The sequence below is a fragment of the Eptatretus burgeri genome, chromosome 17 (assembly GCF_056783735.1).
Source record: "Eptatretus burgeri isolate ZD-2024b chromosome 17, Ebu_testis_v1, whole genome shotgun sequence".
Classification (NCBI taxonomy): domain Eukaryota; kingdom Metazoa; phylum Chordata; class Myxini; order Myxiniformes; family Myxinidae; genus Eptatretus; species Eptatretus burgeri.
In genome coordinates this window covers 9,865,986-9,881,243 of record NC_140977.1, presented here as the reverse complement: position 1 = coordinate 9,881,243, position 15,258 = coordinate 9,865,986, and the positions used below count along the sequence as shown (strand labels likewise).

Sequence of the window (15,258 nt, the reverse complement as noted above, 5' to 3'; positions counted from 1 at the left end):
AAATGGCCATAACTTGGGAACCACTTGTCCGATTAATATGAAACCTTGAAAAGGCACATAGTCAGGTCTCCAGCAATATACCTGGCAAGTTTCAATTAGATCGGACCAGTGGTTGTCGAGAAACAGCGGTCACAGACACACACACACACACACACACACACACACACACACACACACACACACACACACACACACACACACACACACACACACACACACACACACACACACACACATATATATTGCTGGAATTATAGATAGATTATTATTATTTTTAAAGATTAGGTAAAGGAAAGGTTGAAGAAAAAATTTGTGAAGGTCAATGAGGGTCAGCTAAAATGGAAGGAAGATGGTAGGTTGGCAGAAGGAGGGGGAAGAAGAGTTGGTACAGGAAGTTGCGTCGCAACATGCAGAATAAGGTAAGGATGGAAAAGTTTTTAGTTGTATTTTTTTTTACATTTTAAGACACGAGTGCGGGCCCGTACGAGCATGGCCGTACGTGCAAAAAATAATAATAATAAAATAAAACTTTCAAACCGCATGCCAAAAACAACAACCACACAGGCCGTTCCTTCGCTCTCGCGTGCCCGTACGTGCTTGCCCGTACGTGCGTGGCCGTACGTGCAAAAAAAAAGAAAAAAAAAGAATTGTGATGTTATTTGTGATGTCATAGCCCCATGTCCTGTCAGTGGTTTGGTAAATAAATGGCCATAACTTGGGAACCACCTGTCCGATTAATATCAAACCTTGAAAAGGCACATACTCAGGGCCCCAGCAATATACCTGGCAAGTTTCAATGAGATCGGACCAGTGGTTGTTGAGAAACAGCGGTCGCAGACACACACACACACACACACACACACACACACACACACACACACACACACACACACACACACACACACACACACACACACACACACACACACACACACACACACACACACATTGCTGGAATTATAGATAGATGAGATAGAGGGTATAGTTGGGAGGGGCAGAATGTGTGTGAAAGGAAAAGTGGAGAAAATAAGAACTGAGAGTAAAAAGGAGAAAATACAAATAAACCCGATAGTTCACATAGACTGGAAGACGGGTAGGCCTCGGGGAAACCCGACATGACAAGACCGACGAAAATTCACCAAATAGCACATTTTGAAACAAAACCAAACTAGGAACACACAATAAACAAAGGCAACAAAATATACAGTCAAAATGCGACACACAACGACTGGAAACTTATCTTTGAGAAAGTCGGCAGAGACCCCTGAGAGAACCAACCGTCGCCTCAAAAACCAAAAATGGAAGTGATGCTATCTGCCCAGAACTGTAGGAGTAGTCGCGCAACGAACAAACAAACAAACATACAAACACCAGTCCATGAATTACAGTGAAGGATTATGATGTCATAGGTCATGTGGTGTGGCAGCCATGTTGGAAAAACGTTGGGCCTCTGCATCTCTGAAACCGCACCAAGGAAAAAATTGAAACTTGGCACAGAGCAAGTACTCATGGGAAATAAGTGATTTTTTTTTCAATGTTATTTTCATTTTATTATTATTGTCATAGGTGCCTTCATTATGATTGCCTACGTAGAACACTCCACCCGATCTGTGTGCAAATTGTTGGGGGTCATCTAGGGATAAATTGGTCCACAGAAAAGAAAAAAAAATGACCGTCGGTCATGTGGTTCGACGGCCATCTTGTTTTTTTTTTTGTTTGATTTTTTTTTTTTAACCTTCAAAAATCTTCTCTAAAACAATATAATGATAAATTATAAGGTAAGTAAAATATGTACAAGAGGAATGGAGGGTAATGAAAATTTAAATGCTGAGTTTCCATGAACAAAGCAAAAAGGTGGGAAAAGTATTTTTCCCCTCCTTTTTGCCAAACTGTGTTGTGAAATCTCATGACAGTGACTATAATGCAAGATTAGACTCGGAGAATAAGTCTAGCTATGGAGTGGGTGTGAGGGTGGTAGCACCTGCAGGTGGAGGAGGAGGAGGAGGAGGAGGAGGAGGAGGAGGAAAAAGGTGATTATCAAAAGTGACCAGGCGGTTTAAGCAGGCGGTGGCAAATGTTTGAGAATTTGATTTTTAGCAAAAGTGCATGTGTGGAGTGACGCGGAGATGGTAATCCCAGGTCGCTAATGAGGAGTTCACAGAATCCATTTTACAAGTCAATGGAATGCATCCAGCTACTCCACATCATTGAGAACACCATATTGTCATTTCATCATGCACTTCCTCTATTTTCAGACCACATTGCCCTTTCAGATTCATGAGGGTTTTTTTGTTTGTTTGTTTGTTTTCCATTGACCCCCCTCTGTTGTTTACCTCTCCAGTTGAGTGAGAAAATGAGTTTGGGAATTTGAGATGACTTAGAACGCTGGCTAAGAGTTGTTTGTTTATCCCTTCCTTTATTGCAATGAATTGTTGTTTGCAGGTGAAGCTGAAGTAGTAAAGTCAGAAACTTTGCAAAGCGACCTTCTTCAGACTACCCAGGATGCTTTGACCAATGATCATGTAAAGCAGGAACCGTGTGATTCTCCACACATGGAGCCAAGCGAAGCTGCGAAGCTGCTCAAAGGTAAGCCAAGCTCTCTATAAATAACAACACATTGTGTTTACTTGGTTCAATCATTCTTTCATGATGAAATAATTTTGTTCCAAACACTGAAGAATTACAGGTCCATTTAATTTTTTTTTCACTGAAATGGCTTGTTTTTGTGAATGAGACAGGGATACCTGTTTCACTTTAAATATAATATGTTGCACATAAAATACATATTCAAGATTGTTGCATCAACATCACACTCTCACTGTGTCTCTCTGAGAACACCATCTGGCAAGCACCCCATCTACTTTCTCAACAATCCTCTTGAAGAAGTTGTGTCTCTCAAGCTTTTATGTCTCACTATCTTCCATGATCTTGCCTGGGAAAGCCACATTTTCAAGCCGGCCTCGAAAGCTAGTCACTGACTGCGTATCCTCTGTCATGCAAAGTCCTTCCTTGGCACACCTGAGCTCTTCGCCACATACACAGCTTTCATCCACAGTCTGATGGAGAGCTACTCTCTCCTCAGGGCTGCTGCTCCTGCCTCACACCTTTCTCGGCTTCATGCTGTGGAAACCAAGGCTTTTAGGATCATTGGTATCTCCCACGATGAAGCTGAGTCTTTGGGTCTCTCACTCACCGGAGGCAGGTTGGTAGTCTTTCTGTCTTCCACAGACTTCTCTGGGCCTTGCCTCCCAACCCTCCCTATTCTGTCTGTGCTCTGTCCCCCTAATATTTCTGCAGGGTGTTCAAGGTCTGCCAGCAACCCCCTTTTGGTGAAACTGCCAAAATAAAGAATCGCTGTTCACCTTCACTCTTTCATTCCTCTTTTTTCCAACCTCTGTAACAATCTCCCACACTCTCTTCATCCCACTCTTCCCTCCAGGTCATTAAAACAGCTCTTCACCACCATCTCGTATCTTCCCCATCAAAATCCGGCGATTTCGCTCCACAGTGTTACAATCGTCTGCACCAACTTTGGATTATTTCCTTTCGAGAGGAGTTGCGCGTCAATCTTGAATACGTCTACGATCTCCTGGTTCTTTTCATGCAATGCATTCAGGCTAGACCCTTTCCTACAACATTTAAGATCCTTTGTAGGGTCAAAAGTGAAAATCCATCCATTGGGACCATACTCTGTGCAGAGCGTTTGGGCTGCCTAAGCAGTCTCCTTGGCTATTGGGCACAATCCTGGATGGGTCGCTACTCCGACACAGGATACCAGTAGGCTGGCACTAATTTTGCCGACCTTGGAAGGCTGGCAGGCGGACGCTCGTTCGATGGTAGACGTAAGTTCAACAACTTGGGTACAATTTCTAAAATCCTCCATTTTTATCCTATTGACTTGAAATTTGAACAGGATTTTCATATCAACTCACTGAATTCAACCACCAATTATTTTTCAGGTCAACAACGTAAAGGTGTGATTTCTAACATCCTCAATTTTCATCGGATTGACTTGAAATTTGAAGAGGATTTACACATTCCGTCATTGAATTCAACCACCGATTAGTTTTAAGGTCAAATTTGTTTTAGGGATTTCCCAAGTATCTCTGCATGACGTCTTGTTTGTTTGTTTTGTATACAAAGTCGAGACTCGTGGAAGAGCTGGGACACTGAATGGATCGGGACGTAACAGAGCAAAAGTATGATGAGGGGAAAACCCAAACAGCTGGGTTTCTGGATTAAAATAGAGGGAGACTTTAACAAAAATGGGAAGTATGAAGGAAATACTGATAGGAGAGGATGCACAAGGTGGATAAGATGGATACCAAAGCAGATCCTCAGGAAGTAAAAATTGAAAATTTGGAAAAGGTGGCCTTGGGGGTTTAAGGGTTGAATCGGGGAAGAAAATATCATATTTTGGATGGTGCATGATCTGAGATGGTAGTGAACAGCCATCTTAAAGACCTGGATGGGATCATGCGATTGAAAAGAATGTGGAAGTTCATTCCATGTGTAGGAAAAAAAAGAGAATCGAATGAGTGGTAATGAGCAGTAATTCAGGACTTAGGTGGTTTGCACCCTCCAAAAATGTGATGCGGATGAAGCATGGGAAGCACATAGGGTGGAAGACAGAGCGAGCACATACCTGTCTGCGACGCCAAAGTCATAAGCCCATAGACTCAGGTTCAATGCATGAGATTTCAATAACCTTGGTTTCCACAGCATCAAGCTGAGCAAGGTGTGAGTCAGAGAAGCCAGCCCAGAGGGAAGAGCAGTGCTTCATCAAGCTGCGGATGAAGGTCTTGAAAGTGGATAGGAGGAAGGACCTCGAATGATGACGAATGCCCACTCAGAAACAGGCTTTGGGGACTTTGGAGGAAAGATCATGGCTGATAGTCAGAACCAGCAGTTTGAGTGACTGAACTTCCTCAAACGGATTGTTAAGAAAGTAGATGGGAGGATTGAAAGACATATTCCAAGTGTTTGACCAGCTTGTGATTTTGTCAGGGTCTGAAAAGAGGTAAGAGGATGCTGCCTATCTATCTGAAGGATGAGGGATGTCACAGCAGATGGAGGAGTAGATCAATGAATGGATTCAATAGAATGTTGATTGAAGTATGTTAACCGCCATGGCAATCAAGGAGATGGTGATATTGGTCAGAGAAGCATGTGATTGTGATGCACTGTCCAGAAAGATGGAACAACCTTTACGGAGGCAGTTTGTGTGTGCTCAATAACTGATTCATTTGGCCAGTTCCAAAATTCTTCTATTTTGAATCCTATCTGGACTCTTTCCCTCGAGGAAAGGACAGAAATATAGTACAGTCAAAATGTCGGATGACCTCCCATAAATTGCAACAAAAGCAAACTCAACAGATTTTGATTCCTGGATATGTCCTCAGTGACAGAAAAAAAAAGTCCGAAGGGATCCTCCGGGGAGAAAGTCTTGAAATCATGGAAATCCAATCTGGCCGCCACCTGGCTTCGGGGAAAATGAGAAAATTGTAAAGATTGATATTTTAATATGTAAATATATGTTTTTCTGCATTCTAATTGTTTCTAGTTATGGTCAGTATATTGATATACAAGAATAATTGTAAAAAAGTGAAATGTATTGAGGGTAAAATAAAAAATTATTGCTTTTTTGTCCAAAAATGTCAATTTTTTTTTCAGAACAAAAAATTGACATTTTTGGACAAAAAAGCTATAATTTTTTTATTTTACCCTCAATACATTTCACTTTTTTACAATTATTCTTGTATGTCAATATACTGACCATAACTAGAAACAATTAGAATGCAGAAAAACATATATTTACATATTAAAATATCAATCTTTACAATTTTCTCATTTTCCCCAAAGCCGGTGGCGGACATATTGGATTTCCATGATTTCAGGACTTTCCCCCCGGAGGATCCCTTAGGACTTTTTTCTGTCACTGAGGACATATCCAGGAATCAAAATCTGTTGAGTTTGCTTTTGTTGCAATTTGTGGGAGGTTGACCAAATATTTCTGCTAAAATGCCTGTACTAGTATGGAGTTTTTAAATTAATTGTGACATACTTTTCAAATATGGACAAGATGATGAATTATTATTTTTGTCTTTGATTGTATTTTTGTCAGGATGATGATGTGATGATGTGACTTGTCTTTACAGAGAAACAAATGAAACTGGATTCTTGTTCCAACCATTCCCAGTTGTTCAACGCACAAGCTTTCAATCATCACATGATGCTGACGGTTACTCAAGAAACTGATACATTTAGCAGCGTGTCTTATAAATGTTGTAAAGACACCATCAAGAATTTCCAAGGAAGTCAGAGACCACACAAATGTTCTGTGTGTGTCAAATCATTCACAAGGTTGTCATCTTTAAAAGTACATCAAACAATCCATATGGGTGAGAAGCCATTCAATCGTTCTATTTGCAGCAAGGAGTTTGTTCATTCAACAGATTTACACATTCATCAAAGAACACGCACCGTACGTGAGAAGGTACAGAAGTGTTATTTTTGTCCAAAAGCCTTTATTGAATCATCACATTTAAGAAAACATCAAAGAGCACACACAAGAGAGAAGCCATACAAGTGTTCCTTATGTCCTACAGTCTTTGCTCACTCATTACATTTAAGGAATCATCAAAGAACGCACACAGGTGAAAAGCCGTTCAAGTGTTCTATTTGTAGGAAGTGGTTTGCTCGCTCATCAGATTTGTACATTCATCAAAGAACACACACAGGTGAGAAGCCTTACAAGTGTTCTTTGTGTCCAAAAGCCTTTATTCACACATCAAATTTCAGGAAACATCAAAGAACACACACAGGTGAGAAGCCTTGCAAGTGCTATTTCTGTCCAAAAGCCTTTATTCGATCATCAGATTTGAGGACACATCAAAGAACACACACATGAGACAAGCCTTACAAGTGCTCTTTGTGCATGAAAGCCTTTATTCAGTCATCACATTTAAGGAAACATGAAAAAGTACACACAGCAGAGAAGTCCAAAGACGTGCAAATTATGGATACTACACAGGAATATGAAACAGAAACAAACACATTCCCAATGATTGCAAAGAAAAAAAAAGGACAATTCAAAAAGAAATATCAGCAGATATACTCTTACAAATGGGAGAATGACAAAAGAGCAGGAAGATTTAAAATGTGCTTGATAGGACAGGGATCAACAAGGAAGGCTCTTTGGAATGGCTAAGAAGAGGCCAAATTAGTTAGGATGGAGAACAAGTCATTATCAATGCCCAAGACCAAGGGCATTACACGAATGCTTATATGAAAATGGTGGGATTGAGTCAATTGGACATATACAGATTTTGTTGGGAAGAAACAGAAGGTACCAGCCACCTCCTTTCGGGGTGTTAAAAACTCATGTTAGAACAGCTGTACACAGAAAGACATGACGGCATCTGCAGAGTAATCCACCAGCACATCTGTGAACATTTCAACATCCCGGTCCCAGAACAATCATGGAAACACAAACCAGAGGCGATCCTCAAAAAGAAACATCTGCTCACGTGTGACAAGATGATCCCGTCAAGTGTGAACATTGCAAACAAAGCATTGCGTTCGGACATTGTGCTCAAACACAAAAAGGAAAAAAACTGCATTTTTGATCAAAGTCTCAGTTCCCAATGACTTCGGACTAAATGCCACAGAAATAAGGAAAATGACCAAATTCCAGGATCTGAAAAATGAGGTCAAGAGGACTTGGAAATAAATTAAAGAAATCTGAAATTATACCAGTGATCGTTGGAGCCACAGGAATGATAAGGAAAACTCTGAGTACGTAAAATAATTCCTGGGAATATCTCTACAAACGAGGTACAAGTGGAGGACGTCAGAGGTTCAGCGAAGATTTTGAAAAGAATCCTTGGAACGAGGCTATGAGAACGAGGTTTCACAGTTTGGTTCGTGAATCATGATCCCTTACCAAAAATGAGGTGGAGATTTTGAATTCTGGGAGAACTTCCTCTCCACTTCTGAAACCCACAAATGCAGAAAACAACCAACAAGAGAGTAAACTTGCCACAATTGTAAATAAACATTCTAGATACGAAAACAAGGAAACTCCTCTCTATCCATAAGATGTTCCATAAAACCAGTTCATCCCAAGAATGTACCTGCCGAGATGAGAAGGAGGTGTCGGCGTGATGGAGCTCAATCAAGTGCAGAGGTTGATGAGTGTAGGGTTAGTTGAGTACGTGAAAAGTTCATTAGACTTCCAAATCCAATTTGTTCACAAACTCTTAGCCAACAAGTCCGAAACGCATCTCTAACTCGCGTTACAAAAACTTTGCAAGGACAGATGCGAATAGAAAATGCCACATTTGAACTTGAAATGGCAACAAACGCAGCCCCAATGATTGCAAAGAAGACAAATTAAAAGGAGAAAACAAAATTTCGACAAATATTTCCAATTGGGAGAATGACAGAAGAGCAGGAATATTAAAAAAAAAAGATCGACACTGATTGGGGATAGACTAAAAAGGGTCAATTGAGTTGCTCAGAAGAGGTTAATTTAACTGGCATGGATAACATCAAAAAAAATTATCGACACGATATAAATGGCTTCAAGAGGATGACAGGATTGATTCCATCTGATGTGTAAGTTCTGCAGGGTAGAAACAGAAAGCACCATCACCTCTTCTCAGGACGTCGAGAAACATGTTAGAATAGGTGCACTTACAGAGATGCAACAATCTATGCAGAGTAATCCACAAGCATATCCGAAAAGAAAACTTCAATAATTGTTGAAAACGAGTAATAAAAAAGAACCTCACTGAGATTTTGAAATCTTTATGGAGGAATATTACTATAAACAAAATACATTTGGAGGCTGTCTGGCATTCATTGATAATTGTGAAATGAACCCTTGGAACAAAGATATAGGACCAGGAAAACTTCACAACTTGGTGCTTGAACTGTGATGCAATACTGAGGAGGTGGATACTTTGTGTCCTGGGAGGTCTTCGTTCAACCTTATGGAACCCACAAATGGAGATTACAACCAACGAGAGGAAGAGGGATTTTGGCATTTAACTTTTACAACTCCACAGAGTACCATCTGTGGTCTCTGAGAAACAGCCTGGACGTCAGGGCTCCTTGGGGAAGGATATGTCTGAATCTTTGAGCAAAGCATGCTCATCAGTGACTGGTTACCACAACAACAAAAACAAAATGATAAAAAGACATAGATCTCTCCAAGACTGAGCCATATGGGCGTATTCACATGGAGCAGCTCGAATGTGTGCCAAGAAGAGTAAAGATTGTAGTTTAACCAGGAAAGAAGAATATGTTAACCTCACTGTCAGACATTGAACCATCCCAAGAAAAACGCGAAAGAGGTTCCACCTAGCTGCAAAACCAGGACAAAGTAGGCTCCAGATGAACAGAAGAAGTTAAAAAGAAATGAGCTATTCCATGCAAAACAAGACCATGCTCTCTTACATATTATATTCGATGCATGAGGGAGTGTGGAAACACAAAATGAAAATGTTTTGTGGACCAATTGAAAAGGTCAAAAGTATAATCTTCTAAAGTGGAATAAGGATACAAAGATCACCATGGTAACAAAGTCCACAAATATGCATCCAAAGACAATTAAGGAAATGACTGATTAAGTCAATCAGCTGAAGACCTGAGGAAAATGAATCATAAACATGAATGAGAGAGTTCATGGAACACTCTACCCTTGGCAATCTCGAGGGGGGGAAGACATGGGAAGGGTCTTTTTAACTTTTGCTTTGTGTTTCCGAGAACAATCTATGTTTCCGACGAGCTGCAATTTTGTCCACAGTTTACAGTCTACAGTGAGGGTCTACAATCTCTGCTTGCTCTTTTTATTGTTATATGTAATTGTTTATGCAATAAAACAAGCATACAATATTATTTTTATTACCTCTGCCACTGAAAGTGGAAGGAGGTTATTTTTTCACCTCTCTTTGTCTGTTTGTGTGCAGGATATCTCAAAAAGTTGTGGACGGATCCAGATGAAATTTGGAGGGCAGGTTGGGTGTGTGACGAGGCCAAACTGATCAGATTTTGGTGAAGATCAGAATACGGAACCGACTACTAGAATTTTCAACTGATTCTTCACCATTGAGAGATGGGGCCAAAAAAGGTAGAAAACATGATATCTCAAAAAGTTATTGGACCCGATATGTTCCACTGGATTAGGAAATGTGTGGCGGAGATATGCGTTCTACTGAGCGCCCTTCCAGTTTGCTAACTGAGGTTTCTCATCGATCTTGACCAAAATTGAGTTTGAGTACGATGTTTTATTTTCAGATTATATTGTGGCTGTTAAGGTGGAGTCTGAGTTTCTGGACCAGTCCTCCTCGCTCGACAAAGGTTTGAACGATAACAATCATCATGTTGTCGTTCTTTGTAGTTATTCTATATAATAAAATAGGAACTCTATATTTGTTTGTTGAGCTCACTCAAGTTTCTGGTTGATCTCGATCAGACAGTCATCGTTTATTTACGAGTGACTGTTGGCATTGTGTTGGTGCGGTGCGATGTTAATGCTGATGACCTCCACCACTGACTGTGGAGGGAGGTTATGTTTTCATCCACGTCTGTTTGTCTTTCTGTCTGTCTGTTTGTCTGTGAACAGGATATCTCAAAAGGTTATGAATGGATATCAGATGACATTTTATTGACAGGTTGGTTGTGTGATGAGCACGAATTGGTTAAATATTGTTAAATATGTACATCCCGACCTTATCAGTTGGATACAAAACGTAAACTGTTCAGTTTGGCAGAGGTCTGCACTCTACCGAATTTCCATTCTATTTATCACACGTCATGCTATTGAGACTAGACAAAAACCCTACAAAAGAGTAAATAGCACCAAAGAAGATGAAGAGATGAACAGCACCAAATCAGGGTACACAACACTTGAGTCAAGCCTTTGAAATGTTTTTTGGTTATATAGTGCCTTCAGAAAGGATTTACACCCCTTGACTTTTTCATATTTTGTGTTACAGCCTGAATTTAAAATGCATTATATGAAAAATTTTGTCACCAATCTTCACAAAATACCCAATAATGACAAAGTGAAATTTGAAAGTTTTTTTTTTGGAAGTTTTTCCAAATTAAAAGCTGAAATGTCTTGTGTCAAGTATTCAACTCCTTTGCTATGACACTCCAAATTGAGTAGGCCATGGGCCAGATATGGCCACCGTGCACCCCCCTCCCTCCACCTCCCAGCAAACCTATGTTTTTCAGAATCTCCTGGATATACTGAACACGAATATGAATGTTAACATTGAAAATTTTGGGATGTACTACCTGTTTTGACCTTTTGAATAGGGGTACCCTAAAATTATACTTTTATCGATTTGCGTCGAATCAAAATGGCATGCAGAAGGCCCAAATCGTATCCAATATGCATGTATGATACATCAAATCGAAGATAATTGCATTCTGATCATCTGTATATGTCTCACAGTGTTGTACATTAAATCTAAATGAAATTATATACATTTGAATATATATTCCCTATCTTTCGAATATAAACACAAAATCAACACTCCCTATTCCTCAATGAATATATTTGACATTATTTGAATTTTATTACAGGTACAGACTATTTAAAGATAGTGAGAAACGGTTTTAATTTCCTTATATTTCTTGAAATATGAGACATACAGGAATGGTGTCGGTGTTGGAATGGGCCGTATCCTGAACGGAAAGCGAGTCGTCACAGTCGATATTTGTTTACATATTATTTAAGATTTATTTCCAAAACATTAATGTTGAATGTTCAACTGAAGATAACAGGTTAGTTAAGATGTATTTTCTTTCTCATGGTATGACTACTGATAAGTTTTAATTAAGTAAGGTAATTAAGTTATAGATTCCAGTCCAAATCAGAAATATTTAAGAATGTGATACAACATTGCACTAAATTACACCAAATGAAAATATGAAGTTTCAAGTCCTGTTTCCTTCTATTTTCAGGTTCGTACTAGCTGTGCACAACATAGTCAACTGATGTCTGACCAGCAAGCAGCAGAAGGCGGCCAGGAGCGAGAAGACCCACCTCCCAAGCGCCGGAAAGATGATAGCCATGGAGGCTCGAAGTCCCGATTGGAGCACGAATGCATTATGCACATCCCTGGGTTACAATATCGCCCGATGGTGCTATTATCCACAACCAAGGATTCCACAGCCCGACTAGCAAGGTTGAAGGAGATCCGAGACAAGAGACTGGCGCAACCACATGGATCAGTCCAACGTATGACGAGTACCTGTGACATAATACCAGATTCCCTGACTGAGTGTCACGGATATCACAGAGAATGCTATCAACCATTTACCATGAACCTCAGTCGCCTCTCCACTCCTTCAGATCCATCTTCTCCATCATGCTCCAAGTTAAGTTGGAGGAATTCATCAAGGGACAAGGTACTGTTTTCATCTGATTGCATCTTCTGTAACTCAAAGGGGAGACGAAAGGTCAAGATCAAAGGGACACACACCACTGAAGGCTTAAGCCAGTTTGAGTGTGACGGATGGCGAACAGTTTTTAGAAGCAGCTGAAAAATGTGACGAGAAATTACTCACACGGATAAGAGGTCATGATTTGTTTGCTGCAGAAGCGAAGTATCACAAATCCTGCCGGGTTATCTACACGCAGAATCCAGAGAAATGGAGGAGTACAAGCACAGAGGACAAGGAGAGACAAGCAAACCTGGCACAAGCACACATTCAGGTCTTTGCAGAAGTTCAGAAAGTCATAGAAAGATATATCATTCGAGGCAAACACATGATCAAACTGTCAGAGCTTTCCAGCATTTATATCGGCAGCCTACAGCATACGGATTTCGCCAATCCCAACTTCCGTGGGGAAAACCTTAAAGCTAAGTTCGAGAAACATGAGAAGTACAAGGACTCATTGGCATTCTGTAGATTACACCGCACAGGAAACTTCCAAATTTACATAGTCTACAATGCAGACAGTGGCACAAGTGACGTGGTAAGATGTGCATATGAACTTGGTTCTCTTGATATGGTCCAAGAATCTGGTAGATATCTGCATGGAATGATCCTTGACAGCTTCGCTAAAGCAGAGGCCTTGAAATGGCCTCCATCAGCCCAGGATCTAGGAAACATGACAGACATCATCCCATCACAACTGGAGAAATTTCTGAGTTACGTCATATCAGGCAGACCAACTCCTCACACAGCCAAAGCAAATCGACTTGTGAATTCGATAGGACAAGATATATGCCGTGCAGCAACCAAAAGCCAATGGAAACTTCCTAAGCACATGTTGATATGCATGACACTGCGCCACTTGTTCAGGAGCGAGAAATTGGTCACCCTCCTTAATCGAATGGGACACTCAGAAAGCTACTCGTTCTCGTTGGAACTGGAAACTTCCTTTGCTGAGGCTGTAGCAGAAGCATCCAGTTTGTTAACAACACAAATCATTCAGTCTCCAAATGTGCCCTCCGTGTTCCATTCTGAATTCGACAACTTTTACCAGTTATTGAACAACCTCACGGGAATGGGCTCTATCCACACTGCACATGGCATTATTTTACCAGGACACTGAAGGGAAAGCAGAGGATCATGGAGTACGCGTGGAAATTCCATCCAGTTCAAGGAAGGACGAGGGAGGGGTCCTGCACCAGCAGTTGGCAGACATCGCTGAAGATTCAGCGAACATCAATGACTCGGACTCGGACATTCCAGACGAATCGGACCATCTTCATGGAGACAGCTCAGAGTCTGACAATGAGTAGGATTAGTTGCAATTCACGTTAACGACAGGAACATTCATTTCTATTGGAGTATACTTCTGTTTTGAATTGTTTAGAATATATGTTGTATTTAAATACTTACCATGTTTGAGATGGTTACGAAGGCTTAAGAGAAGGTTATGAAGCATTTGGTTATGTGATTTAGTTCCGTGAATATTGTATTCAATATAATGCAAATATAAACACTATTTTATTCACTCTGAAACGTATGCTTTCTGCAGTCTGCATGGGCACTGTAAGTTGTGGATGTATGTTTGGAAATATTGTTGTGGTGCCGGGTGCGGTGGCGAGGACGACCGCTGGATGGAGCAGTTGGGCCGTCTCCCACCGAACACCGAAATTGAAGGTCGTAACCTTCGAATAACTACGAAGGTCACGGGTCCCTTAGTGGACCGTGGACGCCAATATTTTGACGGCGTGGGGTACGGTTAATTGTCTAATTCCAATTTACCTAAGTACCCACGCCATCTACCGGTGAAGCCACACCCTCGGCCGACTTTGTCTGAACCGAGTCGCTGTTACCAACTCAGATCCAGCGTAACCGAGCGGGAATTACTAAAGCCGCGCCGGCCCGAATGACAATTTACGGCACAATCGGCCTTCCTGACTCTCAAACCCGAACCATACTGTGTCAATGAAAGAAAGCACAGACAACGAACTGGAACATTTAACAGTTATTTATTACAATGTAAGAGGGAGGGAAACACAGAGCAGACTTAATCTCAAATAAAGATGCAGGCAAATGTACAACGGAATCACTTAAACAGTTCTACTTACAGACAGACACACACACCCAAAAAGAAATGGACCTCGTGGGTCTTTATTCGACCCTTCAGCTCAGGACGTAAAGCAATCTGAGGGCCAGAGTCTGGCCGGGTACCTGGCCGCCTCGTGCAGTTTTATATGCGAGTCGGAGTCCGTGGACGGGAACGGGGATTCCCAGCTCGAGCGCTCCAACACAACCCACCACGGTGGGACTCGAAGCCACGAATGACGATCGACGACACGAGCACCACCATGACCATCGACCACCAAAGAGCCCCGACCCCCGACACGACCACCTTTCTTATACTCCTCCCCCCCCCCATGTGGGTGAAGGGATCCGCTCTGAGGTAACTCGCCTCTGGATTGGTTGGTGGGCGTCGGGCGATCGGTGTCCTCCCCTCATTGGACGGGGCGAACATCCCATCTGGCTGGGGCGGGGTTGGCCCTGAGGTGATCTCACCCCTGATTAGATGAGGGGAACTTCCATCTGGCTGGGGCGGAGTCGGCCCTGAGGCAAGAGGGCTCCGCCCACGTCCGTAGCCTTTTTTTTTTTTTTTTTTTTTTTTTTTTTTGTATACCTTGGTCGAGGCTCGTATGAGAGCTAACACACAACTCACAGCAAGGAGGCATGAGACAAGAGGGGCGGGAGTGGAAGGGACAAAACATTGGGGAACAGACACAGGTGAACTGTGGAAGGGAGAGGGAT

General features: G+C 41.5%; 1 protein-coding gene across 4 annotated transcripts in view; it reads left to right on the top strand.

Annotated features, from left to right (window-relative positions):
- The window catches only part of LOC147009270 (uncharacterized), an 85,640-nt gene extending 71,656 nt beyond the window's left edge, over nucleotides 1–13,984 (top strand). Inside the window, exons 5-9 of one of the 4 annotated variants that reach the window (XM_085862051.1) lie at nucleotides 2,443–2,586; nucleotides 6,159–6,496; nucleotides 9,975–10,135; nucleotides 10,303–10,365; nucleotides 11,980–13,984. In XM_085862051.1, the coding sequence (XP_085718177.1) occupies nucleotides 2,443–2,586; nucleotides 6,159–6,496; nucleotides 9,975–10,049 (557 nt within the window). In that variant the 3' untranslated portion in view covers nucleotides 10,050–10,135; nucleotides 10,303–10,365; nucleotides 11,980–13,984. The remainder of the gene's footprint in view (nucleotides 1–2,442; nucleotides 2,587–6,158; nucleotides 6,497–9,974; nucleotides 10,136–10,302; nucleotides 10,366–11,979) is intronic. The other 3 variants (XM_085862050.1, XM_085862053.1, XM_085862052.1) reach the window with 3 other exon arrangements.
- The last annotated feature ends 1,274 nt before the right edge of the window (nucleotides 13,985–15,258 follow it).